This window comes from Nomascus leucogenys, chromosome 18 (assembly GCF_006542625.1).
Source record: "Nomascus leucogenys isolate Asia chromosome 18, Asia_NLE_v1, whole genome shotgun sequence".
Taxonomy (NCBI): Eukaryota; Metazoa; Chordata; class Mammalia; order Primates; family Hylobatidae; genus Nomascus; species Nomascus leucogenys.
Genome location: NC_044398.1, coordinates 29,286,897 through 29,304,246, shown reverse-complemented (window position 1 = coordinate 29,304,246; position 17,350 = coordinate 29,286,897). Strand labels below are relative to the sequence as shown.

The window sequence follows — 17,350 nt, the reverse complement described above, 5'->3', positions numbered from 1 at the left end:
TGGTTTTTAGCAAAGGGTACACAGAGGGAGGTGGAGGCAGGTTTTGTCTTTTTAGAGCAGCGGTCCTTAACCAAAGGTGAGACTCCCCTCAAATGTGGGAGGGTACTTTTATTGTGATAATGCTTAGGGGAAGAGGGCAGTCATCAGAAGAACGGGGTGGGTGGGATTAACCAAGCGTGGGCATTAAAAAAAAAAAAAAAAGAACAGAGCGGGTAGGGACCAAGATGCCAAATGCCCTGCAAAGTCCTGCACCATGAAAAATTACCCCTGTGTCAGAAAGGTACAGTGGTGCATGCCTGTAATCCCAGCACGTTGGGAGGTCAAGGTGGTAAGACTGTTTGAGCCCAGGAGCTCGAAACCAGCCTGGGCAGCATAGCGAGACCCTATCTCCACAAAACTATAAAGAAATAGCCAAGTGTAGTGGTGCATGGCTATGCTTCTAGCTACTCAGGATACTGAGGTGGGAGAATCGCTTGAGCCAAAGAGGTTGAGGCTGCAGTGAGCTATGATAGTACCACTGCATTCCAGCTTGTCCAACAGGGTGAGACCCTGTCTTTTAAAAATAATAATAGGCTGGCATGGTGGCTCATGCCTATAATCCCAGCACTTTGGGAAGCTGAGGCAGGCAGATTGCTTGAGCTTAGGAGTTCGAGACCAGCCTGGGCAAGGCCATCTCTACTAAAAATACAAAAAATTAGCCATGGGTGGTGGTGAATGCCTGTGGTCCCAGCTACTTGGAAGGCTGAGGTGGGAGGATCACTTGAGCCCGGGGGCGGAGGTTGCAGTAAGCCGAGATTGCACCACTGCATTACAGCCTGGGTGACAGAACCAGATCTTGTCTAAAAAAATAAAAAATAATAATAAAAAAAAATAATAAAGAAAAATTACCCTGTGTAAATGCACTAAGGAACACTGCTACAGAAGAGAGGCTTGGAGCTGCTCAGCAGCCAGACCCAGGGTCTGAGGAGGCAGTGCCCTTGGGTGGTGGCAGGCCTGCGATGGTACAAAGGGCTTATGACCAAGGCAGGCAACCACATGTCAGGGGCAATCAGGCCCAGGGAGGGCACTGGACATGATGAGCACTAAGGTCCTTCCCAGCTCAGAAAGTCAACAAGCCTCTAATTCGATTTATAAAGCGTGGCTGACACCGGAGCTCCCAGCAGCGCCTCGATGGTGCGACCCAGGTCTGCCTGCAGTATGCTCTGGGCTGCGGGTCCCTCAGACAGGCTGGATAATGAGAGCCGAGCTCTGACTGCAAATGCCCCTCCTGATCATTAGCGGGGACACACACAGGGGAGAGCAGACAGCATGACAGGCCCTGTTGTTGCAGGGTCAGCCTGCAGAGTGCTCAGAGAGAGCATCCCCAGCTCAACAAGGGACTCCAAAGATAATTAACTGGGGGAATTGACAGTCCTGGCCACGTGCTCCTTCTGAGGCTGGCGCAGGTGGACTGGACAATTTCTTGGTGCTGTCGGCCTCCAGCAAGCCCATGCCTGCCTGTGACCCTGGGTTTCTGGTGGACCCAGCCCAGTCTTACTTCGCTCCAGGGTGGCCGGCCTGGGCTGGCTCTGTCCCCTTCTTGGCTGGAACCACCAGCCCCGTGGCCTTCCTGAGATCCCTGTCAGCCCCTGGTTTCTCTGGGTTTGCCCAATACCCTGGTCAAGAAAGAGGGAAGGTGCTGAGCTCAGAATTTCTAACGTTCTGCCAGAAGCCTAGAACCTGAAGAAAAACAGCCTCCACCAAAGTGACAAACTCAGTGCTTTCAACCTGTTTGAGACGGAGAAACAGGGCTCACTCATGAAGATGTAAAAAAACAACTGCACCTTAGAAAATGCAACATCCTCATGGTTGCACAGAGGCCCCCACCCCAGGGACATGTCCAAGGAGATCTGAGACCAGAGGGGTGTCTGCTTAGCGCCTGCCCCCATGGCACCCACCCACTTACCTGTGCGACAGAGTGGGTTTCATGGAGCTCATGGAGCTGAGGGGGGGCTGCATGGGGAGTTTCCCAGGGGGATCGCTCTGGCGGCTCTTCTGATGTCGGAGCAGCAGCAGGCGGCCGAGCTCTTCGCACCAGGAGGACAACAGGGCTGCAGGAAGGACAGGATGGTCAGCGGGTGCTTGTTCATCACACCCTGCCACACCAAGACCCCTCCCCAACCCTCCCCAGACTGGGTGCTATCCATGCGGGTTTTGCTCCCAGATTCGTGTGACAACAGAAGACTTACTCAGCCTTCTTGGGAGGCCTCAGTATTCTCAACTGTAAGATGGGACTGACACCCTTGAAGGAGGATACAAAAGCTTCTGTCATGAAGAGGGGGTCAGAATGGCCCGCGTGCGGGAAGTAGTGGTCCGAGGCAGCAAAGAGGGGGAGAGTCAGGATGATGGGAAGGGTGGCAGAGATGGTGCCAAGTGGAAACTGGAGGAGTGAGGGGGCCTAACAGACCTTGAGTCAGGGCAAGCTTAGCAGCTGCCTGCCACCCCAGATCCCTCAGGGAGGGAAGCTCACCTCCTCACACTTCGATCAGAGGCAAAGCGTGGCTTCTCCCCATGGGTGGGCTCAAACATTACAAGGTTTGAACAAAATCTTGGAATCTGCTGACAACCTAGGAGTGTCTGCAGGGCTGTCCCTGAAACTCCTGCCCAGAAACTGGCCCCCTAGCACACACCTTCTGGTCACACCCACGGTTGGTCCCTGCTCTGTTGGGCACAAATGCCTAGAAAGACAAAGGATGTCCAGAGCAGAGGGTGGCCAGGGTGGTCGGGGGCCAAGCTGGAGGCAGCCAGGGGTGCCCAAGGCAGGAGCACGGAGCAGCCATCCACATCCAGGATGAGAGAGCCCCACATGAACTGGGGACTGGGGAAAACTGCCATTTTCTTTCACTGTTCACTGTCCCCATGTGGCCACAGGAGCCAAAAGCGCCCCCCAGGCCAGCGTGCCTCAGCCTGGGCTGTCCAGCGTGTCTCAGCTGGCCTGTCCTCCTGAAGTACATGAGGAAGCTGAGGGCTGGGGGAACTGGCTGCGCTCAGTCACCATCTTGCTGTTTGACTCCAGGCGCCCACAGACTCTCTGGGCCTCAGTTTGCTTAGAGGTAAAAAGGAGTAATGCCTCGTGCCCTGCCTTCCTCCCAGGCTGCAGGGAGGGACAGACGGGGGCCTCCTGGGTCTGTGGAATGCTGGACAAAGGGTGGCCACACCTCAGCTGATGTCCTACTCCTGCTGGGAGTGACCTGAGCGTTATGGAAGTAGTCGATGGGCAAGAGTGGCCAGGCATATTTTGAATCATAACTGCTCAGCCACTCGGCCGGGTGCAAAGCCGACTCCACATTTCAAGGGTCTCCCATCTGGATGCTGCACAACGTGCTTCTGCATCCTTTTTTTTCTTGACCATCTAGGACATCATTAGCTATTATTATCCTCATTCTACAGATGAGTAGACGGGGGCCCAGTCAGGCAAAGCTACTCACAGTAACCACAGCCAGAGACGGCAGGGACAGAGACAGTGCTCCTGCCCCTGGCCCCATGCCCTGGTGGTAGAGCCTGAGGCTGGACCAGAAGGTGGGGAGGAGGTGAAAGCCTTCAGAAGGCAAAATCCTAGGTGTTCGCGGCTCCCCAGCCCCTCTGACTCAATAAGGAACCCCTCAGGCCTCTTGTACACCACCACGTTCGGCCGGCACTGGTGGAAGACACCCATATGCACAGTGACTGGGAGTGGCTGGGCAGGCTGCCATCCCAAGCTGCCCAGATCCTGGACACGGTTCCCATCAGCCCAAAGCCCCAAGAAGTCACCAGGGCTGCTTGCTCCATCTGCTCGGCTTGTGTGGTACACAAAGATGCCCAACCAAGAAGGCAAGCAGGGGCTGTGGTTCCCAAGAGCGTCCCTGTTTCTCTCTCCAGGAGGGGGCTTGGTGGATGAGCTAAGTCTTAAAAGATGTATCCTGCCCCCCTCTGTGGGGTCACCTTGCCACCACCCTCAAAAGGAGGACAGTATGAGAGAAGAGACACTCTCCTCTGGCATGTGTGTCTGCCCAGAAACCAACAAACACCCCTGTGTGGGTGTCCAGCACACATCTGCTGCAGCTGGAGAGGCAGCCTATTCAGGGAGGCCAGGACAGACAAAAACAAGCCTCCAGCCCACTCCATCCTTCTCCCAGGCCCCTAGGTACCGCCTCTTGTGCGGGGGCACTGGGCATCTGGAAACTCATTTGCATGCCAAGCACGAGGCCCGCTGGATCGCAGTGACGGAGGGATCACTCCACTGCCAGCACAAAGGACGGCCACAGATGGTGCCGCCTGCTGCCCGCCCCACCCCTCCCAGCCCTCGCTCCTCCTGGGGGCTGGCCTGCAATGCAGGGGGCGGAGGCACCACAGGGGAATCAGGGCTTTCCTCCAATGTCACGGGCCACCCCCTGCTCAGCCAAGGACAGCCCTTGTCCTCCTGCCCCTAGTGGAGTGGTTTCCATAAAGGGAATAAAGGCAGGCTGGCTGCGTGACAGGGCCTTGTTGTACAGTCTGGCATGCTGCAAAACAGGCGTGATATGTGGATCAGCCAGCCACAAAGGCCACTTTCTACAACCAAGAGGTGGTGGGGGGATGGGGAGTCACCACCCCTCACCCCTGAGGCTGGTGAGCACAGAGGCCACGCTGGCAGCCCCATGCGGGGCGGTGGATGTTGTGCGTGTTCTCCTTATGTTGCAAATGAACACAAGTTGTTCTGAGGCAAACGTGGGTTAATGACAACACCCGGGAATTCGCAGCCAAAAAGAGAGTCTGGGCACTGTCGAGAGAACCAGGAGGGCTGACAGGGACAGACAGAGGCAGGCAGGGGATTACGCAAGGACAGACAGAGTGACACCAGCTGGGCGGGTGTCTGGGTGCGCCTGGATCTTGGCCGTCACTCACACGTCTGGACTGGGAAGTTTGTCTGCTCTAATTAGGCGGGGCTGGCCTGCATGCCTCTTTGACCTGCGTGCCTTTGGTATGTGCACTTGCTAGGATGACGAAAACAGTCCCAGGGTGAGTGGGAGAGACGGGAGGACCTGGTGTGGTGTGCGCAGAGCATACCAGGCAATGGGAGGGCAGTGTCAGTCCTGACCTGAGCCCCTCTGTGCTGCAGGCAGGGTCAAGACTGCCTTCTACTGCCTGGGCAGCCAACATGGCCAACCTGTCCCTTGTCCTGTGGGCCCCACTTATCAGTGGTAAGAGAGCTGGCCCCAAAGGCCCCTTTTCACACAGAGGTCCCCAATTTTCAAATTAAAATGGCAGCTAGGACCCAATGTCCCTTTCCCCTTTCATAAAATGCAGTTCGCTTGGGCCCAGGACAGCCTTGGCCAGTACATGTGACTGCCTCTCTCCCACAGACGGGTGACGATTGGCCTCCTGCCTGGTGCTCCCACAGCGGGAAGCCCATGTACACATCACTTGCACAGCTGTCAATGAATGTCATTAGACCCACGGCCACCCTCCAAGGGGCTAAGCAATTGGCAGTGAGATACTCCAAAGCCTGCCAAGGGGCGTGGAGAGGAATTTTAGCTCCACCGTGCAAACTTTTTGGGCCCCTTCCAATCTGGGGTGTCAACATGGGGAGGCCTTCTGCCTGTCAGAAACCAAGAAGCAGGGGCTGGGCGTGATGGCTCACACCTGTAATCACAGCACTTTGGGAGGCTGAGGTGGGCAGATCACTTGAGGTCAAGAGTTCGAGACTAACCTGGCCAATACAATGAAACGCTGTCTCCACTAAAAATACAAAAATTAGCCAGGCGTGGTAGCTGGTGCCTATAATCTCAGCTACTCGGGAGGCTGAGCAAAAGAATTGCTTGAACTCGGGAGGTGGAGGCTGCAGTGATCTGAGATCGCATCACTGCCCTCCAGCCTGGGCAACAGAGCAAGACTCCATTCCCCTCCAAAAAAGAAAGAAAGAAAGAAAAAAGAAACCAAGAAGCAGGAGGGGCTTTTGGGAGCAGAGATTCAGCCATAGAAAGGGGGTTAGGGTCAGGAGGGAGCCTGAGGAGCTGGCCACAGAGGCCCATGGGACCACCCCCTGTCAGCCATGCTGACAGAACAGCTATGGCAGTACCCACTGCCCCCTCTCCTCCAGCAAGATCTCTGATGGGTAACAGCCTTCTTTGGGGGAGGAGAAATAGAGGCACAACCACCTGCAAATGCAGTGCTTCTGACCCCTAAACAAATCCCCTCTCCCCCATCATGCAAGGCAGCAGGTTCTTATCAAGCAGGTGCTGAGCTGGGTACAGGCACCCCAGAAACTGGGCTCTCAGGCTCCTCACCAAGCCCCATCCCCTGTCATCCTCTCCAGCCTGTCCAGGGGCTGGTGCCGAGGACCTTGGGGCCTTCCAGCTCACCTCATAGTGACCATGGCTGGGGCTGGGACAGCAGCAGGGAATCACCTCAAGACTCCAACTGCCAATGCTGAGCCTTAATCCAGATTTCCAAGCACTCCTCAAACGTCTCAGTGTAAAATGTATAAGCACACACCACCTAACCCGTCTGAAGTGAACCCACTGAGCTCCCCTCACCTCTGCAAACTGCATCCTTGTGACCAGACTCCCTCACCTCGATCCATTCTAACCTATAGTAGCACCAAGGTGTTCTATCACTCACCCAACCGTTCATTCAACAACTGGCTGCTGAGCACCTTCTGTGTGCTGGCGGTACTGTGGTGAAGCAGGCGAGGCTAGCACCCCTGCTGAAACCGCACATGGCCCCCACTGCTGAGTCCAAACCACTTAAGATGACATGCAAAGCTCCGCAGGCTGGGAGGAAGCCTTGGCGCTCACCTCTCCTGACCTCAGCGGGCAGCTACCACCCTGTGGTTCAGGGTAAGGGACTCTGAAAGTCTGGATTCGACTCGATACCTCATTCCCTTCACAGCTACGTGACCTTAGGCAAATGACACAACCTCTCTGGGCTTCAGTTTATCTGCCAAATGTTAATGTTTACTCTTTAGGGCTATTGTGCTACTTTTTTTTCCTTTTTTTTTGAGACAATCTTGTTCTGTCATCCAGGCTGGAGTGCAGTGGAGCGATCTTGGCTCACTGCAACATCTGCCTCCTGGGTTCAAGCGATTCTTGTGCCTCAGCATCCCGAGTAGCTGGGACTACAGTTGTGCACCATCACGCCTGGCTAATTTTGTGTGTGTGTGTATACATATTTTTGGTAGAGATGGAGTTTTGCCATGTTGGCCAGGCTGGTTTCGAACTCCTGGCCTCAAGTGATCCATCCATCTCGGCCTCCCAAAGTACTGGGATTACAGGCATGAGCCACTGAGCCCAGCCTTATTGTGCTATTGAATGACACTAACTCCTACAAAGTGTTTAAAAGCGTCTGGCATGTAGTTAGCACGAAGAGCCTCTCAGCGCCGTGTGTGCTCTGCTTGTAGCAGGCAAGAAAGAGCCTTCCAGACAGGAGGTGGTCTCTTATTTGTAAGCCCTCTCTGCCCAGCAGGCTCCAGGCCCACCTCTCTATGCGCCAGCCCCACCAGACACCCTGCAATTTCATGCCTCTTTCCTTACAGAACTTGCACTTCTTTAAGGCTCATCTCTAATGGTGCTTCCTCCAGTTTCCCATCTATAAAATGCGTTTAACAGGAGCTGCCTGCTTCATTGGATATGGGGTGTAAATTAGTGTTGCCAACCAACCCCAGTGATATCCAAGTAGAAGCCAGTAAGTGTGCAGGATGGGCAGAGGGCCAAGGACCCTCACCAACCCTGCAACCCCATACCCACCTCTGCATCCTAGAACACTGGGAAGGCTGCTGAGGCATAGCCTGAAACCAACCCACAAGACCTGATCCCAGTTGTCTGTTACTGTGTGACACCCTTGAGCAAGTGACTTAACCTTCCTGCACCTCAGTTTCCTCATCTCCTAGGGTAGCCATACAGATGGGACTGCATTACCTCCATGAAGCACAGGGGAGCCAGGCACACAAATCTCTGCATGTGCTCATTATATCACGATCGGCGTTTCTGCCTCAGTCAGTAGAGAAGAGACCAACAGGATGGTCCTGGGACCTTGCATCTCTGCTTCTGATCACACAGCAGAGGGCGAGACAAAGGGCCTGGACAGGCACAAAGCTCCAGAAGTTCATGGAGATGGCGGGGGCCCTGAGCAGATGAGCAGGTCTGTGTGCTCATTTAGCACACATGTTGCACAGGGCCCCTTCCCCCTGCCTCCTTCCGAGCCGCCTAGGGGTAGAATGAGGACATCGAGTGTCCTGCTCTGAGACACAGGAAGCAAAAATCAATTCCCCATTTGGAGGCAGCTGTGCCTCTGCTTCAGCTGGTGGCAAGGTGCCGGTGGCCCTGGAGGGAAGGCATTACTTCTTCTTTCCCTAGGACACCCCATGGGACTCCCACGGCAGACCCTCAACAGTGGCCATCTTTTGTGGGGGTAGCGGGGACAGTTCCCCAGGATCCAGAACAGCCCAAGACCCAGGCCCAGCTTCCCCCTTGACCCCCTCTAGAGCCCTGGCTTTTAGTAGATAAGATCCAGATAGTCACTGCCACATCCTCAGGGAAGCAGCAGCCCTGAGGGGCCAACAGGAGGGAGAATTGACCTCAGCAGAAGGGACAGTTGACCTCATGCTCCTGCTGCCTGCACTAGTCTTTGTAGCTTCTCCAGGAAGCCACGGGGACACGAGGGTTCCCACTCCACACCAGCCGTGACTTAACTGAGATCACTGACAAGCAGCACGCGTCCTCCAGTGGCGCCGTGCCATAGTGTGATCGGCAGCACATTCTTCCTTCTTAGTGGCATATAAAATAGTGCTGTGTGCGACCAGGAGTGGTATCTTCTATAAATGGGACCCAGTAGATATGTCTAAGGGCCCTGCACCAGCTGCACCCAAGGATGCTATGGCGAAGGCAGCACCAACACTAGCCAGTCACCCTGTGGTCACTCATCTGAAACAGAAATGGGAGTGAACAAGCACTGGCTCTGAGGATCAGGAGGGGACCAGGCAGGAGGGCATTGAGGAAGAGCCAGCTTCCCAACATCTGCTTCCCCAAGACCTTTCCAGCGACTCCCCTGTAGCCAGCAGCCCCCATATTGTCTGTCCTTTAGGGGGAAAAAATGAAACCAGATGTCGGGTGAGGCAGGCCTGAGTGGGGATGCTGGGGCAGCTGGTCCTGGCTTGCTCAGGCGTGCCCTCCCCAGGGGCAGTGACAGGCCCTGTATTTGCCCCTGTACCTGTAGCTCCCAGTAGCACAGAGGCCCAGGACTGGCTGACCAAATGAGGAGGTGAGAGGCAGAGGAGTGCAGCCCTAGTTCAGGAATCGCCTGAGTGCCAGGTGAGGAGGGTGGAGCTACATGTACTGTCCAGACAGGCCAAGTGACCAGCCTTTGTTAGCATCGATCGGGTCAGGTGTCACGGGGAGCAGGTACGCTCACCTGGGCACCTGGGAAAGGCTTCCTCCTCGCCAGGCTGCACTTGGCTTGAAAAGGAGCAAGAAAGCAGAGGCAGCCACAGCAGCCATAGGGAAAGAGGCGCTCCTGATGGAGCCAGGCATGGGGAGGTACGGACAGTGACAGGCCTGGGATGCTTGCTCCCGGTAAGATCTGGCAGTCAGGAATGGATGACAGCAGCAGTGGGGTGCAGGGGGAGGCTGGGAGGGATGAAAGGCCATCTGGAGGAGGGAACAGAAGCCTGGATGTACGGCTGGGCGGGAGAGTCATCGAACACACTGCAGCCTGGGGCAGCCACATGCAAAATGAAACAAAGGCCTAAGTATCAAAGAGCATCTTAGCAGCTAAAAGGCTGCTGGAGAACAGAGGAAGTGTGTGTGTGTCTGTGTGTGTGTGTGTGTGTCTGTGTGTTGTGGGGAGGTGTTGGGAGGGGTGCTTCTGAGACCCAGGGGACCCCCAGGGATGGGGCAGCACTCAGAGGGGCCCAGGAAGAGGCCTGCGAAGCAGTGGCAGCAGGAAGCAGGGACCTCTCATCCTCAAACCATGCCCTGGCAGGTGGCAAGTGGGATTCATGATTCCAATAAAAATATGAATGATACATTTTCAGATGCTTCCATCCCATGAGCTTACAAAATGCCACACAAGACCCTCTGAAGTGGCAGCAGCAGTGAGAGTGGTGCCACTCCACAGCGGGGGAGGCTGGGCATGGGAGCTGCAGGGGCTTGCCTGTTGAGTCAGGGACAGGAGAGCCAGGCCCCCACACTGGTCCTCACACTCTTTCCCCTCTGACATGTCGCAGGTTCCTTCTCCCACATCCACTAGAATCCCAGGGAGCACCTCAAGCTGCCTCAGGAAGACGGGCCCCTCCGTGTCCCACCCGCTGGTCAACATATCCTGATGATCTTTGCAGTCTGTTCCCTTTGCTCCTTGCCTGCTCCAATCCAATCACCTTCTGCAGCCCTGCTGGTTCTCATCTGAATTATGACAACAGCATCCTGTCATTCATCTCCATCTCCAAACCTGCCTCCTGCCAACCTGCCCTCTGCAACGCGGTCAGAGGACTTCTGCCATCCATGCATTCTGATCACCTCTTTCCAATCTGTATCCCCAGAGGCTGCACAGGGCCTGGTAGATGGCAGTTGCTTGATGGATGCAGACACGAATCGTGGGCCAGGCTACCCAGGCGAATGCTGTGCTGCTCTGTAGCAACAGTATGAGCCCCTGGGGCCACGAACGGATTTGGGGGCTTCACTTTTACAACCCTGGCACCCAGCATGGCGTTTAGCACATGCTACGCAGCCAACAGATGACTAACACACTGACATGAATCACAGCTAGAAATAACCCAATATGCTGAGACGACTGGGAAGGAAGGACAGACACTGAGACCCGGACAATCGGAGCAGTATCTGTGATCAGGCATTCAGCGGCCTTTAAACCCACCAGCAGCTCCCCATTCCTGGGGGCAGGAAACCAGCTTCAGAAACAGGGTTCTGAAAGGAATCTCATCAGGAATGTGTCCAGAGACTGCTGCTGTCCTCAAATAAAACCTACAACTGAGTCACATGACACCTGTTTCATGACATGCACAGCCAACCCCAGTCACGGGGAACAGGAGGTAAGCAGTTCACAGCAGCAACAGTTCATACAGCATGGGGGCCAGCCACAGCCCTGGTCATCCTCTGCTCAGGGGCTGGCACTGCTGTTCATGTTAGTGAGATGTTCCCAGCATCTCACCCAGGCCTCCCTGGAGATGGTGCTGCTCCTTCTGCTCCTGGGCCCAGGCTGTGCTCCCCTACCCTCTGATCCTCCACTTTCAGCTCCCAAACACAGGTTCCTGGGACCAGGGAAGCCTGGGAGTTCAAGGCAATAGGGTCTCCTGAATATCCCTGGGACCCCGAGTTCTACAGCCATGCACAGAAAAGAAGGGGTGGTGAGGGCTTGGGAGGGGCAGGAGAGTGCAGCAGACACAGGGGTTTGAGTCAACACAGGCCTGGACTCCTCATCGAATCTCTAAAATGGACAGACACTAAGAGGAACCTCTCCTGCTCACTGGCTTGGTGTGAGGAACCATGAGGTGAAGGAAGGGCCCCTTTGTCAACACAAGTGAGAGATGGCTCATCTCACACCAGAGTCCCACCTGGAAACCAAAAGCAGTAATATGCTGTCTCCTGCCTCCAGGAGGCAGAGTGACCAAGAACACAAGCTCTGGAGCCAGGCCGCCTGGGTTCAAATCCCAGCTCAGCCACATAGCAGCTGTGTGATCTTGGGTAAGTTACTTTAGCTCTCTGTGCTTTGGTTTTCCCTTCTGCAAAATGGGGATAATAAGCAGCACATACCACCTAAATTACCAAGAGGATTAAATAAGTTACTATACATAGAATGTTGGTACAATACCAGGCATGTAGAAAGCATTACATGGGAATAAACTGTTAGCAGTGTCGTTGTTGTCTACATGTTCCCTTGGGATGGAGAGGGTGCCCCGTTTCTCTACCTAAGTACCGTAGAAAATTGCTCAAATAAAATACAATTTCTTTCACCCATCTCCAAGAAGATCATACAGATGCTCAGGCGTGTCCAGCCTCCCACCACCCCTTCACACTGGGTGCTCCCTGGGGCAGACAGTGTCCCCTCCCCTACTGGACTGGGTGCTCCCCTAGCACCCAACTGTGCCCACATCCAGACACCCTAGGCCCTCACAGAGCCACTCCGACAGCCACTCGCTTCTGACTCTGCTCTCAGGCCCAGCAGTGCCAGGAGGCTGGTCTAGGCAGACCCCTTCCTCCTCTGGAGCGTGTGGGTACAGGGGCTGGGGGGACTTTGCAGCTGTCCTCTCCACAATAGGAGGCCTGGGCGGTGGGCAGAGCCCAAGCCCGTCCTCAGCCCCATCCCACTGTGTCCAGAAGGAGGTGGGAGGTGGGCAGGAACTGGGATTCCTACTCTGGCTGCTTTGCTCAAAGCAGGAATGAGTGGTCTGACTCATGAGCCCTGAGAACAGAACTAGCCACAGAATTGTTACTCTGCCTGGCTGGAGGCTGGGGCTCTGGGGCCGGACTTCCTGCCTGTAGACCCACCACTGCTGGGTGCCCCAGAAATAGGAAAAGGGGCCTCCTCCCTGCCAGCTCTCTTGGGTCATCTCCTCCCAGGAGGAAATAGCACAGGAAGCACATGACCACAGAGACTCACAGTCCTCGGACCGGGGGCAGTGACTGCTGGGCCCCAGGAGGCCAGGGTTGGCTCTACAGAGACCACCGCACCATCAGTGCAGCCTCAGGGCCACGTGTGTGCTTCTGTAAGATGGGGCACCCCTTCTGGCCCGACTCACCCTGCTGTGGATGACGAGGATCTAACGGGGCCGTGGGAGCACACAGACAACCTTTTGGTTCTCCCAGCTGTGTGGTTCTTCCTGCTTCATTCAAACCTCCCAAGACCCAATTAGGACCCTGCCAAGGATTACACTACCTGTATTTTACAAAGGGGAAATCCAGGCCCAAGAAGGGGTGATTCAAACAGTCACCCCACAGGATGATGGCCCCGCCCACTGCTGGTACACGAAGGCCCCACTTTCATGCCCATAATTCTGTGACATCACATCTGAGAGCAGGCATATCCCCAGGAGACAGCCCTGCGCCTCCCACCTGCCTCCCACTCCTAAGACTTGGTGCCAACCCCAGCTTCTTGAACCTCCTGTGTGACTGTGGGCAACTTCCTCCCCTCTCTGGGCCACATGTAAAAGACAGGGGGTGGGCACTGCTCTCTGAAGTCTGTGGCCCCCTGAATCAGCCCTGGCCTCCAAACGGGGTCACGTTTCTCAGGGTGCAGGCCAGTCTCGACCTTGCCAGAGCACGCCTTCTTCTCAATCCTGCAGGTGCTATCGCGTGAGCTCTGTCTGCACACTTGGGGTGGACTGCCTCTCCACGCCGCTAGCAGGGATTACAGATGGAAGGGGCTCCAGAGAGCTCACCCTGTTGGGCTGCTCCGTTGATCAAGGCCGAAGCCCAGAGAGTAGAGTGGATTCGCTGAGGTCAAACAGCCGATGTGTGCAGGACTTTGGGGGTGACAGGGTCCTAGGAGAGTGGATGGGTGGGGAGCACACTGTGGTCTCAGCTGCTGGGGCTGCTGAGGGGCTGGGCCTTCTCCTTGGTTATAGAAAACATCACTTCTGGGGCATTGTGAGTTGGACTCTGGTGACCCTGACAGCTGACCCCTGGAACCTAAATCAGAGAAGTTTTCCTTGGGGGAAAATCTCACTCTCCTGCAGACTGATGGTATCAGTAGCAAGGTGAACTGAGTTTCAGCTCAGCACCATCAGTAGCAAGGTGAACTGAGTTTCAGCTCAGCACCATCAGTAGCAAGATGAACTAAGTTTCAGCTTCTCCTGAGTTTTCTAGATCATTCCCATGTTCTGCTCCCTGCACCTCTATCACCATCACTTGTGGGTAAGAAAGGCAAAAAAAAAAAAAAAAAAGGAGGAGTTGTCTGCTGGTGCTTGGGCTGTGAATGACCCTATCCATCTCTGCCACCCCCACCCCCGGTCCCCACACACGCTGAAGCCCTGTGCATAGGGAAGACTGGCTAGTTGGGTGGTGCAGGTGGCCTGGGATGTGCACGCAGGCTCCCGGCCCAGCTCACCCTGCCCTACCTGCTTCCCTGTGCTGGGCAGGTCCTGACTTCTCAGGTCCTGTGGTCCAGTCTGGCCTGAGAGAGGGCTTACAGCCTGTCCCTCCCTCTAGGAACACTCCTCGCACACGCCCGCCCCCTCTCCCCAAGGGCTGCCTGGGTTGGCAGAAGCTGGGAACTGGGAGCCTCGAGGCGTGTGAACTCACCCTGGGAACTGAACTCCAGGGAACCTCAGAGCCGTCAGGGCTAGTTTTGTCAGCACTGTTTCCCAAACCGGTTTGGCCATGCCTCACCCAGTGGAGGCTGGGCAGGATGCATGGACCCAGGATAAGACGCCAGACTAAAACCCCAGCCCAGAAAATTCCCTGCCACCTCACACTATCATCTCTAACTCAGGGGCCATCAAAGACACCCCAAAACAAGCTCAAGAGGGTGTTGTCCACAGAAAGGGAATGCCCCTTTCTTTTTGGGGGTACCCCAATAAATGCTTCTGCAAAGTGCCCCCTTAGTCCTACCATGCACTTTTAGCTGAGAACAGCTCACAGGAGCTGTCACCATGTACTGTGCCCTTGTGAGGGGCTGGCTCACACTTCCTCGTTCCTCAGACCCTCACAAGCCCCCCGGAGGTGGGGTAGTCACAGGTCACAGCCCCTATCTTGGAGAAACTAGATACTCTGTCTCTGTGCACACCTGAGTATGTGGCAGGCCAGGGCCAAGGCTGGCCTCTGTCATCTTACCCTAGGGATAAAAATTTGCTGGCGGCAGGGCAATGGCGGAGGAGCTCTAGACCACCTCAGTAGCAAATTAGGTAGCACTAATAGCAAAGCAAGCATGCTGGAGAGGGGAGAGGTGCCCTGAGGAGGGGGTGGGTGGTTACAGTCCCTGCATTCAGGGCCCCAGCAATGGGCCTCAGTCCTCCCTCCCCCAGCAATAGATTGAGGCCAAGAGGTACCCAAGAATGCACCAGTGTCCATGGTGAGGTGTGAGTGCCAAATGCCTCTCGACCTCCATTTTGCTCCAAGGACCTCTGGGCAGGACAGAGGCGAGCTCAAGAGGCGAGGTGACAAGGTCAGCCCACGCAGGGAGGTGAGGAGGCAGTCCCCAGGCTGGTCTGGGTCAACGCTCCCACTCCATCTGCAAGGTGAGAACTGAGCCACACCCGCATGCCCAGGAATCACTGAGCCTGCACTCCAGCTCTCATTCCAGCAGGAGCCACCCTGAGCGTATGCTTTCCATTCCGCATGTAATTTTTCCTCAGGGCTAAACATCACTGCCCGTTGCTGGCTCTCAGGGAGATGGAAGGGTAAGGAGGGGTTATGGGAATCAATTTCTTCCCTGCATAATTTACTTTTCTGAGGAGGTCCCCTCCTTACCCTTCCCAGCTGGGTGCAGGCAGTTTAACTGTGTCCTCTCCCACCCAGCATAAGAAGAAGTGGTTGGAGTGAGGCTGGGCCCTTCCTAGGGTCAAAAAGACCCTGGGGTCTACACATCATGGCTCTCCGGACTTCACAGATGGCAAGAGACCATGCGTTTGAGCACCAAGAGACCTTGTCATGTACTCCCTCGATTTGATTTGACCTCAACCCTTAGTGTCCAATTCCAAGCCCTTGGTTTTTTCTGCCAGTGACAACCCCCAGGACCCCTCAAGTGGCTTCATTCCACCCAGCCTGGGCTCATGAAACCAGAGTACGGGCTCTGTCCTGGGGACCCAGTGCTGACACTAAGCCTTGGGGAGGTGGTGAGCCTAGGGCATCACTGTTTCTTACAAAGAAAACACCCACAAAGCTTCCCAGACCTGAAGAGTGACTCAGGAGACGTGTGCCACGGTAACAAGGGGCAGGAGAGGGACTGGGGTGGGCTGCGCTTTGCTGGGTGATTCTGCTGACCAGACTCTACCATCTCACCTCCAACCATTTGCACCCCCAACTCCACCCCACCCTTCCCTGCTTACAGTGCCTGACTTGGTTAATTGCCAAGACTCTCAGGTTCCTGATGCAAGAAACTCAGAAGAAGATTCCTTCCTCTAACTCTGAGCTAGTGCACCTGAAGTCTAAACCCAGCAAAGACCAAAGCCACGAGGCCAGGCTCCACACCAGCTGTGACCACTCTGGAAACACATGTTGTAAGCTCAGGAGCGCATGGCACCATCTCTGTCACTGCGCCACTGCGCCGGCGCATGCAGTGGTACTTAACGCGCTCCCTTCTGACCCTGTGCTATGGGAGATGACAACCTTCAGATGGGCTCTCAACCCAAAACCTGTTGTAGGGTTTTCCCTCTTATCCTTTCATCCGGCAGAAGCAGCTGACGGCTGGCACATTTCATGTTTCTACATCTTGACTTCCTAATCGGTCGTTCCACTCCTTTTCCGAGAAACCCAGAGTATGGAGGCTTGACAGCCCTGGAAATCACACATGCCTGTCTGTTACTAAACCTCTCCAAGCCCCCAGCAGATTGCCCAGTGGATGCCCACTGGCTGCCCAAACACCGGACTGGTCTCCGTTCATTGCTCTGGGCCCTCCTTCCTAGCTGCAGGGGTCCCTGTGCATTCTGGAGAATACATGTCACTCTTTTAGCATGCTAGCTACCAGTTTTAGTCGTGCACAAGCACACGCCGTTCAAGACAACCTGAGATAGGGACTGAATTTATAGAACACTGAGGGGAGGGAGGAAATGAGAGAATTTCTCTTTTTGTAGAAGATCCTTTACCTGATGCAATGGTTCTCTGTGAGGTTTCTTTAAATATCCAGTTGCCTTGTTGCAATGAAAATCAGAATGGTTTATAAGAATGCCATTTACATCTGGTGCTTCCTGGCTGCACCTGTTACTCAGTGTAACACACCTGGGGTGATGTCTGGATGGTGCGGTCCCAGAGCAGGGCTGAATGATTCACTGCAGCCTGGATCGCCAGGCCAGGGGTTCTCAATCTTGCCCATGCATTAGAATAATCTGGAAGGCTTGTTAAAACACAAACATGTTGGGCTCCACCCCCAGTGGAGTTTCTGATTCAGTGGGTCTGGGGTGGAGCCAACGAATACACTTCTAGCCAGTTCTCAGGTGCTGCTGATGCTGCTGACCTGGGGACCCCACTTTGAGAACCACTGCTCGAGACCGGGGGATGAGCTCAGTGCCTGCAAGATGCACGTGCTCGGTTACTCCATGAACAAGATGGGGGGAACCATTCTTTTCTCTCCCCTTTTGGGTTCAGGACATAAGCAAGTTCTTAGGGCCAGCAGAAGCATGTGCTTGGCAAACGTTCGCTGATACTGCTGTGGACCTCCCCTGACCTTTGCATTCAAAGCTCTGGAGATT

General features: G+C 55.1%; 1 protein-coding gene across 6 annotated transcripts in view; it reads right to left on the bottom strand.

The window, feature by feature from the left end:
• The window catches only part of ZMIZ1 (zinc finger MIZ-type containing 1), a 245,141-nt gene that overhangs the window by 35,536 nt on the left and 192,255 nt on the right, over positions 1-17,350 (bottom strand). For all 6 annotated transcript variants that reach the window (XM_030797701.1, XM_030797705.1, XM_030797704.1 and 3 more), the window contains one exon: positions 1,946-2,090. In XM_030797701.1, coding sequence (XP_030653561.1) covers positions 1,946-2,090 — 145 coding nt within the window. The remainder of the gene's footprint in view (positions 1-1,945; positions 2,091-17,350) is intronic.